We start from the raw sequence: 17,846 nt of genomic DNA, 5'->3' as shown, positions 1-17,846 counted from the left end.
GAAAAATTTTCCGTAAGTATTACAAAAGTGTTAGAGAGAAGCAACTATGGATTTAAAGGTCATGATTTGGTCTGAAGGAGTTTGTTCTCTGGGGCTTTGCAGGACTTTCTTCACACATAGTCATTACATATATAATGCATATGGATGCTGGGTTCCATAATGTCTAATATTTTTTTTATATATTTTTGTCATTTTGACACAATCATGTCAAATTGCGTGGTCTGTACTTGTATGACTTTTTTGATTGTCATTCTGACACTTTATTTTTAATTTTGTGAATCATAAAAAATTGCACTCAGAATATATTAAGGTAGACTATTAAAGCCATGTTTTCTACATCATTAAATCATAACATTTTAAAACTCAGTGTGGTTTACAACCAGATCAATATTTTAAAAAGCCAATATTAGTAAGTATTGCTTATTTCGCATTTAAAAGATTATTTTATTTGATTATATCTTTGCCAAAAGTAAACATAATAAACAGGCATCTTAGGCCAGGACAGATACTTGTAACTACAAAACTCATCCAGATATACTAGTTAACTTTTTTTCCAATAAGTGCTTGATGTAAAAAATACCTATTTTTTCATGAAAACTTTCATAATGTACCGTACATAGGATTCCTTTCTACAACTTAAAATAAATCCATAAAAAGAAATGGTTGACATTTAACTTCACTGCGCCTTGATTCTGATTAAATAGTGTAAGCATATTTATATAAACAAAGGAAACAAAATAGCTTATATGTGCAAAAAAAATTAGAATAAAACCTCTTTAATATACGATTCAATAAAAGGCAAGATAATATTATGAAAAGTAAATATATAAATAATAAGTAAATAAATAATCTATTTAAAGTATTCTTTTTGTTCTGAAAATTTAAAGGCAAGAGTTAATTATAGAAAAGTTTAATAACCTGTTTTTTATTTTCAAGAAATGGAGACAAAATATGAAATATGATTGACAGGAAAAATATTATGTTAAAAACACTTCGTCTATAGGAAATAATCTTTAAAACAAGTATTCTTTTTCATGCGATGAAATTGATTTTAGATTAAACTGAGACGAAAGGCCAAATCTGTCGTTATGTGAGAGAGTTTCTGAAAGGCTGTACATAAGGCCAATGTACAGTTAAGGTGCCCAAGGGAAATATCGGCGTTTTTTTTTATTTTTTTTTTTTTTTATTTTTTTTTTTTATTTATTTATTTATTTTTTTTTTTGAGATAAAAAATACATTCTATATAAGGATTAGATTTTTTTTTTTGTTCTTTACTTCTATCGGACAGATTTAATGTGGTTAAAAACTACATGTTGAGGACGATCAGATTTTCTATCTAAACTTGTCACGTGATGTGGCAATCACGTGATTTTAGCGAATATACCTGCAGTATTGAGGTCCTCTATAATTTTCAATATTGCAAGTACATGACCAAGTTAAAATTCTAAGTTTAATTTATAAATATTTTCAACACCCTTTGGAGCTTGTGAAAAGTGTGCGAATCTATACAGACTCAAGTATCTAATTGCCAAAATTATATTTAATTGTTAGACCGCGTATTAAATATTTTGCTGGTCAACTGCATTAATATAGAAAAAATTAATTCATTTGCCATGGCCGTAGGAACCGGGGGGGGGGGGGGGGGCAGGGGGGGTGCCCCCCCCCCCAATAATTTTGCCGATATATAGAACACTATAGAAAACATAGCTACTATATACTTGTGCCCCCTCAATGATAACATAACGGCTGATGACTTTTTTTGTGCTTGTCAAGGAATTTTGGTCGTTGATAGTGCCCCCCAACTGAAAATATATGGTTGTGCCCCCTCAAAGTGAAATTGCTAATTGCTTCCTATGGGCCTGTTTGCAATATTTAATCAGCTTCGCAACACTTTTCAAATACCTTAATACTTCTTTAAATTTAAAAACTTGAGGGTATGCCCTTGCAATATATGGATTTATAAAGACCCATCTATATATTACCCTCTTATGCTGCCTCCATAAATTACAGCTAGTTAAACCGTTTTTTATCTTTATTGAAACACCATAGTTCAATAATGTGGTGATACATAATACGTACGGTGAAAAGCTACAATAGACAAAATAATAATAATAAATGTGATGTACAATGCTCAATGTTAAGAAATTTATGAAAAATCTGAAAAATACCTATATTCACAATATATAGAACATATTACTGAGATAAATATGTAAATTAGCATCATATAAATAGAGACACTTTGCAAATATCAGCAAACATGGATAATACATATGACAAATTTAGCTACTCTGAATTCCCGGTAAAAATTAACAGTCAAATTTCACATCTGTAGAAGAAAATAATAAAGAAATCATTGCCGAAAATTCATAAGCATAATACAAGTAACTGTAAATAGAAAAATATATGAAATACTTACATTGTGGGCAGAGTAAAAAACTGTAACAACAGTATGACTGTACATGTACTGAGTAAGGCGACGAGTGACGAGAAAATATCTCGTGCTGCACGCACGGAAATAACAAGTGTAAACAAAAAAGAAAAACCAAAGTGTACCGGAAGAAAAAATTCCGGCTTACAAGACGGCACACTCTAATAAATCTGCATACAAATACATGTTTAAGAATAAAAATCACAAAATGGACGTCGCATCCAAGTTAATTGCTTCTTACGTATCTGCAAATAACATTTTATTTAATTAAAAAAAATACATTTTTCTTTATAGCCTATAACTTGATCAGCCTCACACTTCATACAAACTGCGTCAAATTTTACCATATGACGTCACATTGACAATTTAAGTGCATTGCGATGAACGCATGGTTAATTAACTAACAACAAACATGCATGCAGTAGTAAGTTTATGTTGTTTAAAACTCTCCGACAGTTTAAAATCGTAGATTATTTCATTTTATGGTATTTGTGAAGAACTGATTTTTTTTTTTTGTGTGATGCAATACTAGATATTTCCCGTATAAGTTGGGACTCGCCTCCTTTTTGTAGCCTTAACATGCTCGGGCGTGAGATTTCCTTCTTTCTCTCACAGAATGGACAATTGGATCCTTTTTATCATCTCAAATGAGCTGTAGTTAATTATATACTCGATGTAAAATTCTTACTTATAATTATAGAATTCAATACCGAGAAATGATTTATGATACCATAATGCAATAAAAATTAATACCGAATGTTCAAGTAATAATTCGTCAGTAAAATATATTATACTTTAAAGAAGAAAACGTCTTTAGCATGGACATCCCACTTTATACTGGCGAGTCTCCCAGTAGAACAATTAAAACTAAAATCAAATTTAATTGTACTAACAGTAACTTTTATCCATTTTTTGATTATTGTACTTTCACTCTTAATCGCAAACTAATTTATTATTGTGATTACATGGAAATGTCTGTGGACTACAGTTTGCCAGATTATCAATTGTCTTAAACTTGATTTCTACATGACTTGAACCGGAGTCAACTTTGAATTAGCAAGCTTACAAAGCCACAGTCAATGGACAAAAGTATTCGTCATTATCAAAATGGCGTCGCGTTGTTTACGTTCACAACGAACGGTTTAAACGGAAATTTGTATACTTAAAATTGATTTCACCTACCTAATATTTGGTCAGATTTCCCTTCATACGGATTGCTTCTTTAATCCGGTCTAGAATGGATGCGTAGAAGCTACGGATACTTGTCTAATTGCCTCAAACAGCTGATCGCGACTCGCAATAGTTGCGGACACTCCTTTGAGCTCTTTAACCAATTTTTTGTTTTTCAAAAACATTTAAATATGGAGAATCACACTGCTCAACGCGTTATCGGCAATTCGGTTGTTATCGGGCATTCGGTGCAAGAAAAGCGATGTTTAGAATACGTAGGTGATTTTGAATTTCCTAATTCAACGATAATTGCGTACTCCAGCAAACAAAGTTTGTAATCTTTGGCAGATATATAATTATACTTTCAGCAGCAAAAAGCACAAACCAAATCACTCTCTTTTAAATGATCTACAGCTCTCTCAAATGATATTTTATAAAAAAATTTCGGAATAAGTCATTACATTTTAGCTTTTGTAGAAGTCAATTTCAGTTTTTTGTATTAAACAAAATAGTTTATATATTCTATGGATATTCATATACCTGTAGATAAGCAGACTAAGATCAAAAATCCAAATTAAGGGTTAGTTAATAGGTATTTAAAATGTCTCGTTAGGTGAAAACATGTTATCGTCAACAAGGTTGATGTTGCCGGATAATTCGGTTTTTACGAGTGCACGTTATCGGAAACTCAGGTTCAAAAGTTTCCTTCAGCGTCAGAAATAGATTGGAAAAAAAGTCCATTATAATCTGTCAATCCTTAAAAATTTCAAACGTAATGTTTTTAAAGTAATTTTTGAAAATTTTCTGTCCATTGTTAGTTTTTTGATATACATGTATATAATTGTGATTTTATAATAGAACTACTTATCTGTTCAATCATTTTTCTGTTTTCCATTAAAGATAGCCACTATTGGCTTCAGGCGGTTTCAGACGTAAATGTACATGTATATTTAACCAGTCTATAGTTTCTTTAGTTAGGTCTTACGATCTATTATGTCATTTTTGAAAAAAAGCATCGTTCAGTAAAAATAAATAAATACATAAAATTATTTTAAAAAAAAAAAACAACAACGTTAAACCCATTTCCCAAACGTGAAAAATAATCAATTAAATAAAATATTATTTGCAGATATTATGAGGCCATTTATTTAGATACAATGTCCTTTTTATGATTTTGTTATTATATTTTCCGTACATTTCCTATTTAACGGATACTGTATGCAGGTACGTTGGAGGATAACCTAAGGGTCTTAATAAATCGATCTAGTGCAAGGGAATATCCTCAGTGGATCATGACAAGTTTTTAATCATAAACTTTAGAAGTATTAAGCTACATGTATTTGAAAAGTGCTGCGATCCTGTTGAAATCTTGAAACTGAATTAATTATTTCTATATTTAATGAAGCTGACCAGCAAAAAATTCAGTATGCATTCATACAAATATGATTTTAACAATGAAATAGTAGAATCTATTATAGGATCGCAGCACTTTTCACGAACTACATTGGGTGTTGAAACTTTATAAAAATTAAACTTCGAATTTTAACTTGGTTATGCGCTTGCACTATTGAAATTTATTGGTGACCTCAATACTGCAAGTATATGTGCAAAAATCACATGACTGCCACATCACGTGACAAGTCTAAATAGAAAATCTAATCGTCCTCAATATGAAGTTAATAATAACCATAGTTACATTTGTCCGATATAAGAAAAGTGTTTTTAAAAAAATGCCATCCTGAAAAAGAATATATTTTGTAACATAGAAAATCGCCGACATTTCCATTGCGCACCTTAACTGCACTGCGAAACTAATACATGTATGTACAGACCCTGAAACGTGCTACTACCCCAAAAAAGCGTGTGACTTTCGTGCACTTTTCGTTTCGTGCAAACCGTGTAGCGTTTCGTGTAAACCGTGCAGCGTTTCGTGCAAACCGTGTAGCGTTTCGTGTAAACCGTGCAGCGTTTCGTGTAAGCTCCAAAGCGTTTCGTGCAAACCGTGCAGCGAGCGTGCGAGAAGCGTGTGAGAAACGTGCGACTTTCGTGCAAGAATCGTGTGAGAAACGTGTAGGATTCATTCGGAAGTCTTTTTATTTTACAGATGGCTATTGATGGATCAACATGTCATTCTGTGTTGTTTGTAACTAATATTATTCGGATATATCATACCGGTGGTATTTTAAGAGTGAAAAAATACGGAAACAACAAAATAAAATTACTCGGTAATGTATTACATATTTGTTTGATTTTTCTTTCTTTTTTTATTTCAATAAAGATGGACAGAAAATGTGTTAAAAGTAATTAATTATATGCACATAAATTTTAAGGTATTTGATTCAATACATTCTTTTAAGGGAGCAATACTGAACATTTTTTAAAAGAAAATTCATTAGAAATCCGATCTTGTCCTTTTCATTCATTTATTCGAATCTCTTCACCATTCTACAATTATGGGATGTGGGATTACAAGAACATATCGGTGATTAATACAAAATAATAGATAAATATGTCAGGTGTGAAAAATAAAATACAAAATTTAGTGTGTTGCTATAAATGTGAAGTATTGGAATTCTAAGCCGGGGAGCACAGTTAATTGATTTTCTTTTTAAATGAACATAATTTTCTTATATCACGAGATTCTGATGCAAATTATTTTGCAACGATGAGTCATTTATAGTTTATTTTTATGCAAATAATTGGTTTATTAATAATAGTCATATAAATGAATTATAATTCACATGCATCGACAAATACAGGGTTAAATATTTCCGGGAGGGGGGGGGGGGATGATCAAATGAAAATACTGAGTTTTTGTTGTAAACAAGTCTTTTATTGATGATTTTCTTTCTTAAAATAATCTATTGCTTTTTGCGGCGTGCGCCCGATGCACCCCTTAAAAAATATTGTAATCTTCTGTACACTTTCAGCACTTTTCTTACGACTGTGATCAAGGTCATTTACAACAGCGATCACGGCTTCCGCGTGCCGAGACTGAAAACTTGTTCTGCAAGTATCTCTTGTCAATCATAGATAAGATGACAACCGACAATAACGATTGATTTTTAATTTGTGAAATTAAACGGTTTTATTAGTATTTAATGGGCATAAATAAATACCCGTGGATTTTATTTCTTAAATTTATCCGATTGTCTATAAACAGTGAATTAATTTGCAATTGCATTCGTAAATAAAATAAATCCTGAACAATCATACATGTATATTAGTTGTTTTATTAATCACGCAGTTCTAGAGCATTTTTTTTTAGTTTTTAGGCCATTAGGCATGTATACATATTTATTGAATGTATAAGCCGTGATTATTGATTACATAAATTATTGAATTTTTTTTTGTCTAGACGCGGTTTGAAATGAAGGATTTTAAAAGGTGGTGGGTATAATATTGCTTTTATTTGATAAACCAATGCCTCAAAAGAGAACTAAATAATTACAATACTTATCCCCCGGCTTCTCTACCATATAAAATTTAAATGATTAAATAAAGTTTAACTATGTAATGAAACGATATATTTACCATTTACCATTTTGAATAAAGTGCATTTAATGAATTACATGTATCGGGTCCCGCTACAGATATGGATATCCTTTTTTTCTTAGAACGGGCACTTGTTTCTATAATATTTTTTCCACGGATGGTATACTTACTGAAACAAGTGCCCGTTATATTTAGTCATGTACAGATTTGAAGATACAACAGTAAGATGTCGATAATCTACCCCCCCCCCTTTTCCTACACAATGTTCCTGTTAGATGCAGTTTACATGTTACCTTTGCAAATTATAAACAGAACCTAATTTTATCAAATGAAATTAATTTTTTTTTACTAAATCAAAAAAATGTATAAATCAATCAATAATTAAAAAAGGGAAAAGAAAATCAATCCGTTTACAGTATTCATACGCAATTGAATCATTTTTTTTTTTTTCAAATCAATAACTGAGTTTATTTGTTAGTAATAAAACGACTATTTATTATCAAACTATAAATGGAAAAACATTAAATGCTGTGAAAGATTATGAATTATAAATATGACATTTTTTTCAGTGCGTAATTTAGAGTCTAGTGAAAAAAGTTTTGTACACAGACGATAATAAGTATTTTACCGGGCGGGTCACATACTCACTGACAACTATGTATTAATTTTATCTGTTAATATAGTACTGGTGTAGCGAGTTTTAATCTTAACTTAATCTGAATGATTTCAGTTCCTAACTAATCTTTGATTAATCCGTAATAATTGAAATAAAGTCCGAGAGATTCCGAATAGAAAATCCAGATCGAGGCCAAAGCGTGCGAGAATCGTGTACAAAGCGTGTGAGAAACGTGTACAAAGCGTTTCGTGCAGGCTTTCGTGTAAACCGTGCAGCCTTTCGTGCAAAGCGTTTCGTGTAAACCGTGTAGCGTTTCGTGCAAACCGTGTAGCGTTTCGTGTAAACCGTGCAGCGTTTCGTACAAACCGTGTAGCGAGCGTGTACCATTCGTGCAGCGTGCGTGTGGGGTAGTAGCACGTTTCAGGGTCTGTACTTAGTTCTAAAAAAAGGAACAGCGATGATTAAGGGGAGATCGAAAATGCAAAGTCAAGGAATAAAAACGAAGCAAGGAAAACGGAGACAAAAGTGAAGAACAGTGCGTAACTGGAAGGAAACACACAGAAATCTAAGAGTAAATTCCTGTGAATTCAGCAATTATTGCTATGCTTTTATACTGAGAATAATGCAACGTAAGACTCTCAATAAATAAATTTGGCATTTGTACTTTTGTTACAACAGAGATTTATAATTCAGAGAATTAACTAATACAATATTTTCGAACAGGTCAAGATCATACACATTTCAGTGATTATGAGAAATTCCAAAACATTCATGATCAAAAAACACCCCTTTTCTTAAAGTTACATATTCTAAAATTGACAAATGATATCCAAAAATTAGAATTGTGTTCTTGCCACTTTAAATATCTAGAGTTAATGAAGAATTCTGTTGTTTCTTTAGATTTTTCCTAACCTATGACAACCTTTGTTTCCGATAACTAAAACCGAAATTTCCGATAACAAAGTGAACCATTCAACCGCATTTCCGAAGCCATCTTGAAAGTTAAAAAAGGGCTATTTTTACCCTTTAATTACATCTTTGCGAGATTCTGACGATGTCATATTGTGGACAATAATTAATGTGAGGTACATGTAAGTATAAGGATTTTGAAGAGAGGGGCTATATGCAGCAATGCCAATCGGCCAAAAACTTACAAAATATAACAAATTTGACCTTTAAAATCTTCTCAAGACTTAAAAATACTATGATAACATATAATGGGGCTTTATTTTGTATCTGTATTCATTCTTGTTCACAAAAAGCACAATCAACATTCTCTGTTTCTATTTTTTACAGTGTTTATTTGCAACAATTTACTAACCTGTCAAAAGTTGTTATCCACCGAATGCCCGATAACAACCGAATAGCCGATAACGCGTTGAGCAGTGTGAGGCTGAGCTGACCAATCTGTGGGGTTAATATTATATTCTGTCATGTAGTTTTTCACTACGAGGACCCTATATACCGGGGTATTATTGTCTTGATAAACATAACCTTTGTTCGGAAAATGTCTGGTAATTACAGACCATAAATTATTATCAACTATTTCCAAGTATTTGAGTGCATTTATATTAACTTCGACAGGTACAATAGTTCCATACCATCAAAACACATGCATCTCCAGATCATTAGTGATATCCTCCACTTTGATGGAGAACAAACCAAGTGGGGACTGTTAGCTTCGGCGTCCTTTCTCCATACATATACAAGATTATCTGTCCCGATAACAATTTGACTCTCATCGAAAATATGTATTTTTTCCACTCTTGATCACACTTCTAATATTTTCGTTCTTGACACCATTTTACCCGCTTTTTCTGTTCTCACGTCAAACAACCATAGTTTTTCTTGTACGCTTCGTTTTGTACCCTTCTTCACGTAATTTTCTAAACACTTTCTTTTCACTAAATTGTCTTCTTCCTTCGTTTAATTTGTTTGTCAAATGAGTCAAAGTATCTCTTCTGTTTGCTAAATTTCGTCTTGTTCCGAGTTGTAGACAAAAGTCGACGACCAGATCTCGCCAAGTTTTCGACCGTTCCCAGTCTGTTAAATTTATCCACAATACCCACAATTGTTGACATAGATACACCCAACATCCTCGCCAGTTCTGATTTAATTAAGGTATATATGATGCAGATTTTAAACTCATTTCCTTTACGTTGGTGCTAAACTCTGCCGACTTTTGCCTCATGTTTTCAAGCGGTGTTTTTTCAGTGTTTACAGACACACAAATGACAGATCGACGTCACAAAATCGTGACGTAATTTCTCTAGTCTCTCTATTGAAAGTTTCATTTTATTAGCTCACCTGAGCCGAAGGCTCAGGTGAGCTTTTCTGATCAAAATTTGTCCGTTGTCTGTCGTCGTTGTCGTTGTCGTTGGCGCCGTCGTTAACTTTTCACAATTCATCTTCTTCTCCAGAGCCACTGCGCCAATTTCAACCAAACTTGACAGAGAGTATTCTTGGGTAAAGGGAATTCAAGTTTGTTCAAATGAAGGGCCACGCCTTCTTCCAAGGGGAGATAATTACAAAATAGTGAAAAATTAATGGCATCTTTTGAAAATCTTCTTCTCAAGAACTAATGGGCCAGGAAAGATGAAACTCATGTGGAATCATCGTCAGATAGTGTAGATTCGAGTTTGTTCAAATAATGACGCAGCTAGGTTAAGGACTCCCATATCTACGTCAGCCTATGCAGAGGATCGGGAAAGCTATTATGACGTCACGTTAAAAGAGTACAAATGAATCTCGATGAATAAATACTATATGTCCTTTTTAAAACACACTCAAATACCTTCTTTTCTCATAAATATTATAAAGATAAATGGATGTGCAAATTATCTTGCCAAAATAGCACTTAGCGTATGTAGAATAAAAGCCAGCTTGATCTCGCTGTACTTACTGAGATGACGTCATTTCTTACTTTGACACGCAGTTTCTCTGTACTTGAGGCGTGGATCAAGCTATTATCGTAGCTTGTAAAAATAAAAATAAACACAAAACAAGCTTAATTGGACCAAAATGGATACATATTCTAAAATACATTAATCCACATTTTATTGTCAAACTAATTGATAATGTGTAGATTTTATATTTAGCCGTAGGGAGCACATTTGAACAGTAACGTGCTAGTATGCGGGGTCCGGACCCTCGAAAATATCAAAAGTTCAACGATATGCGCTTCACTATAAATTCTGAATTTTTAAAGAAGTGAAGCTATTGTTCCTACTATTCTGAAAAGTGCTGGAAGCTGGTTGTGCATTGTTTATTTATTCTTTAATGTAACATTATTCCAGTGCGTATTACATCTATGTCTGGAGTTTATAGAAAGACGGCTAAATTTTTCACAATTCCCGAGCATGAGGAAGTTGCTCACAGCACTTTTCATGTTAAGAAATTTTTCTTAAACAAAAAGGAATAAATTTTATAGCGGAAAGATACCTGTATATCGTTGAACGTTTGCGATCTTTGTAGTAGTACATATATGTTCTAATTTTAAACCTGTCACGTGACAAACAGATGATGTAAGCGATGTCGCTTTGGCCGAACTCAGCAGAGACCCGATATATACAAGTGCAAACACCACAATTCACATTCATCAAAACTAATGCTGTTAAAAAAAAAATAAAATTGTATTCATTTTCTCTGAATATATTAAGGCGTATATTTCATGGGCTTCCTTAACCTAGCTGCAGACCCCTGAGGGTAGAATGGGGCCACAATGGACGATCAATTTTTAAATAGGAATATATAGGAAAAATCTATAAAAATCTTCTTCTAAAAAACAACAAAGCCATGATTGGTCATATTTATGTGAAAGCATCCTCAGGTGGTGTAGATTCAAATTTTGTTCAAATCATGACCCCCGGGGGTAGGGTGGGGCCACAGTGGGCGATCAAAGTTTAATATAGGAGTATATAGGAAAAAATCTTCAAAAATCTTCTTCTCAAGAACAGCAAAGCCATCATTGGTCATATTTATATGGAAGCATCCTCAGGTGCTGTAGATTCAAGTTTGTTCAATTCATGATCCCTAGGGGTAGGTTGGGGCCACAATGAAAGGTTAAACTTGTAGGAAAAGAAGCCACGGTTAGTCAAGGAAATTTGTAAGCATCTTTAGTTAGCGTAGATTCAATTTTGTTCAAATCATACCCCCCTCCACCCTTTAGGGGTAGGTCGGGACCACTTAATTATGCCTGTAAGCTTTTCAATATTGAACTGATTTTTCTTTTTTTTTCGTAGCCATAGTGCTCAGATGAGCGATGTGACCATTGGGCCTCTTGTTTCCTTCGTTCTATAAATAGCGCGAGTGAAAAATAGCCGAGATATGCGTAAAATGACGAATACTTTTGCCCATTGACTGTATATATCCATTTAGTATAAAAAGACATTTGTCCATTCTGTCGGAAAAAATCCATTCTTTTAAAATTGGACTGTTTTTCTAATTACTGGGAAACAAAAGATAACGTTATAAGATTTCTTTTGAAATTGAAACAATATTCGTGCTTAATCTTCAAAAATGATAAACACGAAAGATTACGTTAAGTCACGCTTTCATACTAACAATCAAGGTATCACTCTGCCTTTTACATCGTTTTGACTTGACGGAAAAGTGATGCTCGATTCACGATTAACTATGAAAACTACAAGGGCACTGCATTTGTGTTTGATTTTATCTTTATTATTTATTTGAGCTTCTTCATTTTATTTGAAAAGAGAGCATCATGGAAAGGAAAGCCTTCCTGTGTATCCTGTACGTTATCCTATTGGTTGCTCCTGGTTCCATCTTCGCCAATGCAAGGATAAAGAAAGAGCAGTCAAGAAATAAACGTCAGGCCCAAGCCCTCTTACCTCTGGCGTCTTTTGCTGGAATGTCTGTGAATGCTCCTCTCTTCCTAGCGCTAGTAGCAATTTATGGAATCGCAGAAGTTGCACGACATACAGTTGGAAGATGTATTTTTTTTTTTTTTTCACAAATTCAGATCATTGTCAATTAACATGAAAAAGTTTTGCTATCATATAAACTATTGAAATATAAATCAAATTTTAATAACTAAGTCTTACTATAGTTTATACACCCACATACAACAAAACTTAAAATTATATATTATTTATGTATTTTGTATCTCTTTTACAGTGACGACTAGAGATGATCTTATTTTAGGTACGTACAAATCAGGAATGAAGCAAAGTATCAAATCGGCCGCAAAAATCTTAATGTCCATTTCAAAGTTTTTCTATAGAAAGAGTCCAACGTTGCACACGGTGTTGGTACACATTGACGTTACGTCAAAATAACGTTATTAAAGTCATAATGTTGTTCTAACGTTTTAAGCTTATAATTACATATTTTAGATGCTGACCATGTATTTTATTTTTACTTAATATATCAAAATAAATATTTTAAAAAAGGGCATAAAAATTCAATGTTTGAATCTTCTGTTGTATATAATATATGTTTTGAGTCTGCTATATGTTCAACATATATTTTAAACATATCTTCAACATATTTTTTTAAACATATCTTCAACATAATGTCGAAAATTCATATGGTCAACATATGTTCAACGTATGTTCAACATTTCTTACTCGAAACATATGTCGAACATACGTTGCAATTTTCCTGTGTAACTGGCGATCAATTTTAAAAGGCGTTAGTGTAGTCTTAACTTTCTAATTTCTAAAAACTTCAAATTAAAATTCTTCAAATAGAGCGTTGCTATGGACATTAGCAGGAAAAAAATATGCATAAAAATCTGATAAATATTTTGTTTCCTCGGATACGTACCCTTGTATGTAGAATCCCAAATGTTTTTTAATTGATGTTTATGAACAACTAACCTGACTCTCAGTTTTGATTACCACCGAATCTTTTACAGGTTGCAAGAAACTGGCACATAAGGTTTCATATTGATATAAAGTTAACAAAATCTAACATTTTCCCTTCTTGGTAACCATAGCAACAGTGTTGTTTTCTTCATCAAATTTTATCAACATACGATTTTCAACTTTAGTTCTACCTGATAAGTACTATTCAAGGTGAGTCAAATAATATGATTCTCGATTAAAAGGTAAATAAATTCCTAAAGCATTAAAGAAATATCACTTTAAACCACCGGTAGCTTGTTTCCATGGTTAAAATGAAAATTCAAAACTGGTAAATAGACATCCTTAGGATCTTGCAACAATGACGTAAGAAAAATTAGGATTAAATGCTACTTTGCATTGTAACCATTTTCTTCTCTCAAGATAGTAGCATTAACCAATCTTAGCAACAGATTTTGCCTGGTTACACTGTGTTACCATGGCAACCATTAAAGTTTTTAGAATAATATTGCTAGTACCTAATTACTTAAGGTCAAATATCTTTATGGTTTTTCTTAAGTTGTTGATTGAGTTTGATCATGTAACACCTATCATTAGTGCATATTTGGCGTTTTTCAGAATTTTTCAGTATTTAAAATGTATTCCAGATGTACCCGTGGTTACCACTTACTTAGAGATATATTTTAAATAGTTTCTTTATAGCATAAGTGGCAGCAAGGTGTCATATTTTTGTGAGAATGGTTTGGTTTTTTTTTCTTAGTCTTTATTAAGGGTTAATAAAGATTCAAAGTAGCTGAAATTATCATTTTTTTCAAACTTTTCGGCTTTTACCATGGCAACCAAGACACATAGCAACCAAATTTTATTTGATATATGTTTCTGGTGTCAAGTTGTAATAATGGGCTAAGTTTCATTAAAATCGGTGACCTTGCGTAGCAAAGAAGTTTAAGTGGTTACAATAATGTACAGAGAATAGCTATTAAAAAGAAAATTTTTAGAATAATTTATTACCATGGATAATATCATTAATTCAATTCTAATTTCTAATATTTATATTTGCAAATGTTTTCTTTTATATAACACTATTGAAAAGAACGCGTATCCATATCCGTATATTTACATTTCCAAATATTTTTTCTTAAGATTCTTTGCAAATTAGAATGCTGTTCATTTTCTCATGAACTACCATGGATGAGCATGAATATCTCCATTGTTACGTCATAATACCGTACTTGACGTCAAAACTATAGTGCAAACTGTTTTGCTTTAAAAATGACAGTTGAATGGTGAAATTTGTGGTAACTCATCAGAAAAATAATGTAAATATAAGAAATGAATTTGATTTTTGAAGATTCATGAGGTACATGAACTACAACGCTTCACGCCGGCATATTTATCATGAAGCGCTAATGCGCTTCATGAAATATGCCGGCGTGAAGCGTCGTAGTTCATGTCCTCATGAATCTTCAAAAATTAAATTCATTTCTTAAATAAACACGGGTTCCTCATGTCATAAATGTTCGACGTAATTTCTTAGTGACGTCATAAAGGGTTGAGGCGCAATCAATAGCTCAAACTCGTGCCGTTGAGTTTGAGAAATAAAACATTTCACGCGTTAAAGATTATAGTCAGGCAAATATAAAATATGAATAAGTCACAAATGTAAATATAAGTAATGGGCATCATTTTAAAACATCTATCGGGATATAAATACGGGTTGGTCTAGAATCAAATTCCGATATATCATCTTGAAAACGCCAGCTTCTTTGCCACATATAAAGTGTCAGATATTATAGTACCAACACCGTGCGCAACGTCTTCAAGAAAAAAGTCATTTTTTTAAATATGACATTTTTATTTATAACTGAAGTTGACAAGATTTAAAATGTGATGTAAGCAGGATGATATTTTTGATGGTTTGGAGAAGAAAGCATGTTTTAAATGTTCTTATTATTTTTTGTATTTTTTACGAAACATCGTTGAAACGCGCTTTAAATAAAAAAAGAATCTGCGCTCACTTTCATGTATTCACTCTTTTTGGATTTTTTTAAAAGAAAAACAATGCTCAAATAAGTTACTATCAATGAATTTACAATCAATGAATTTTCAAGAACAATTTTAAAACTTCAAAGAATTTCAATGTATACATCTAATTTTTTTTTCCATATAATAACAGTAAAAAAATAACCTGAAATCTTGTATTTTTTACCTTAATTTTTTAATTGTTCTAGGCCACGTGTTAATAACATATTCACAGTTATCTAACATCTACATAAGGTTACAAAACATTTAGAATCGATATCCCTTTCTACCTAAACATGAATATTAGAAAGAAAAAAAAATCATTTTTAAACTATTAGTTCAAATTCGACGGCTTAAGACCACTTTTTATTGAAAAAAAATGACCCTATGTATTTTTCGCACAATACAAGTATTCTGCAGCTGGCAACAACGAGGGCAAATAATTGTCATTTTGTAAGATTTAACGTACAGGCTGGCAGTAATTACAACATCTTCTTGTCAAATGGTTATTTTGAATTAATTTAAAATTACAACGACAAAATGTCAAGATGCAACGCAGCCGTGAAAGACATACTGATTCAAATGTTTGCATTTTTCCCCATTTAAATACACAAGACATACAACAATTGTGCCTCTGATGGCTCTATCTGTTTGTTGACTTTCATGGATGGTTTCACCAGGTTTTTTTATTCTTCATTTTCTTGTGTTTTTGCCATCCTATGTGATTCGAAAAAAAAAACACTCTCACAGTATTTTGATTGGTCACTACTGGTTTTTATTAATATGTCTATTTTCTGACGATTTTCGTATGTAGAAATACCTAAGTTTATAATTAGCATCTAGAATTTCAAAAGCTACAGTGTATCACGAAACTTTCAATGTAAAGACATGTACATTGATAACACATTTTTATTGGAAGGTTTAAAAAATAATTATTTAAATAGTGTTTTTTAAAGGCCCAAAAAGTATCAAGGTCAAATCTTCAAAAATATTATTTATTACAATTTTATTCTATTTATTTGGTCACAAATGTATTTTTTAAAACTCAGTTTGATTTATGATTTTTTACTCAACAAATATGCATAAAACCTAACATCATGTTAAAGTCATATGTAACGTATTTTTGGATAATTTCAGACTAACTAAAATTAAAAAGATTTTTCTATTTGTTTTATTACTTTATATAAAGATAGGACCTTCCTGTAAATTACTCAATTTGAATCAATTACATGTACGTTTCAAAGATATTAGAAACTTAAAACAATAACCGATTTATTTACCGACTCCGCATTTAAATAACAGCCCCATTTAAAGTCAATAAAACTATAGAAATATGAGGTTATTCAAGTTCAAAATCGGTGAAAATTTTAATTTCAACGTAAATAACATATATCATGTTTATCTACACTCAATCTCTTTTTTTTTAATTTTAAGCTCAGATACGCCATATATAGCTTTAAGTATCAAGAATGATTTAAGGCTTACAATTACTTGCCTTCATTTCAAAAAATAAACTTCAGATACTTTTTGTTCTCATGCGCTTGGATTTTTCCCCGCAGATAAACGAAATCACAATTGTGGAAACTGGTTCAACGATGGATGGTGTAGAGAAGAGTGTCAATCGCACGAGTACAATGATCCTATTGCAGCGGCTATCTGTGGAGGTTGGAATTGTTGCAAGTCCAGTGTTTGAGACGACATATACGTTGCAATTCAATGAATATCACAAAATAATAAATTGCAAAATTATAATGATTATACAGCAATGAATATAGTATGTGTTCTTCATGTTAACATCAGATTATCTAGATTGATATACATTCTTGAATACTTTGTCATTATTTGTGTGTTACATGGATGTCCTCTTAAATTGGTATCATGAATTTAATAGACAATTTTCTCTTTCTAGTATAAATTAATTTATGATTTACAGAAAAATCATTGCAATATTGCATTTTTTTAAATTAGAAAGTCGTTTATAGAGGTATAAAATTGATGAAATATATGAAATAAATTCTTATACATTTCATCTTTCTTTTTTTAATTACGTAAAGAAAGCGATACATTTGTGACTTGACTAATGCCAGTTCTTCTCACACACCAATAACTATAGGTTTTTATTAGTATTAAAGATCCTCAAATTAAATATATATGATTTATAGATGACTTAAATTCGTAGGAATACCAATAAGAGTCGGGGTATATAGATAAGTATGTGAAAGTCAACCGGTATTTTTATAAGGAAAAATGAGTGTTTTTGACCCATAAACGATTTTATATAAGTATGGCT

General features: G+C 31.9%; 1 protein-coding gene across 2 annotated transcripts; it reads left to right on the top strand.

Moving 5' to 3' along the window:
* Window positions 1–332: 332 nt before the first annotated feature.
* Window positions 333–17,585, top strand: LOC133194545 (big defensin-like). 2 transcript variants are annotated; one of them, XM_061330492.1, is made up of 4 exons: window positions 333–409; window positions 12,425–12,661; window positions 12,846–12,872; window positions 17,116–17,585. In XM_061330492.1, the coding sequence occupies exons 2-4, from the start codon at window positions 12,433–12,435 to the stop codon at window positions 17,247–17,249; spliced, it is 390 nt and encodes a 129-aa protein (XP_061186476.1). In that variant the 5' UTR covers window positions 333–409; window positions 12,425–12,432; the 3' UTR covers window positions 17,250–17,585. The 2 variants fall into 2 exon arrangements, with proteins under 2 accessions (XP_061186476.1, XP_061186477.1); XM_061330493.1 differs by having other exon boundaries at window positions 348–409; window positions 12,403–12,661.
* Window positions 17,586–17,846: the final 261 nt, after the last annotated feature.

This window comes from Saccostrea echinata, unplaced genomic scaffold (assembly GCF_033153115.1).
Source record: "Saccostrea echinata isolate AGI-Se365-2 ecotype Australia unplaced genomic scaffold, CSIRO_AGI_Sech_v1 ptg000029l, whole genome shotgun sequence".
Lineage (NCBI taxonomy): Eukaryota > Metazoa > Mollusca > Bivalvia > Ostreida > Ostreidae > Saccostrea > Saccostrea echinata.
The sequence above is the reverse complement of the archived record's forward strand: the minus strand, read 5'-3'. Positions and strand labels throughout refer to the sequence as shown.

What these genes read in the sequence shown, in the direction of transcription:
- LOC133194545 (XM_061330492.1), top strand. Translation starts at nt 12,433, where the DNA reads ATGGAAAGGAAAGCCTTCCTGTGTATCCTGTACGTTATCCTATTGGTT. An exon ending in ACGACATACAGTTGGAAGAT is followed by an intron (nt 12,662 to 12,845) that starts GTATTTTTTTTT and finishes TCTCTTTTACAG; the next exon opens with TGACGACTAGAGATGATCTT. An exon ending in TAGAGATGATCTTATTTTAG is followed by an intron (nt 12,873 to 17,115) that starts GTACGTACAAAT and finishes TTTTCCCCGCAG; the next exon opens with ATAAACGAAATCACAATTGT.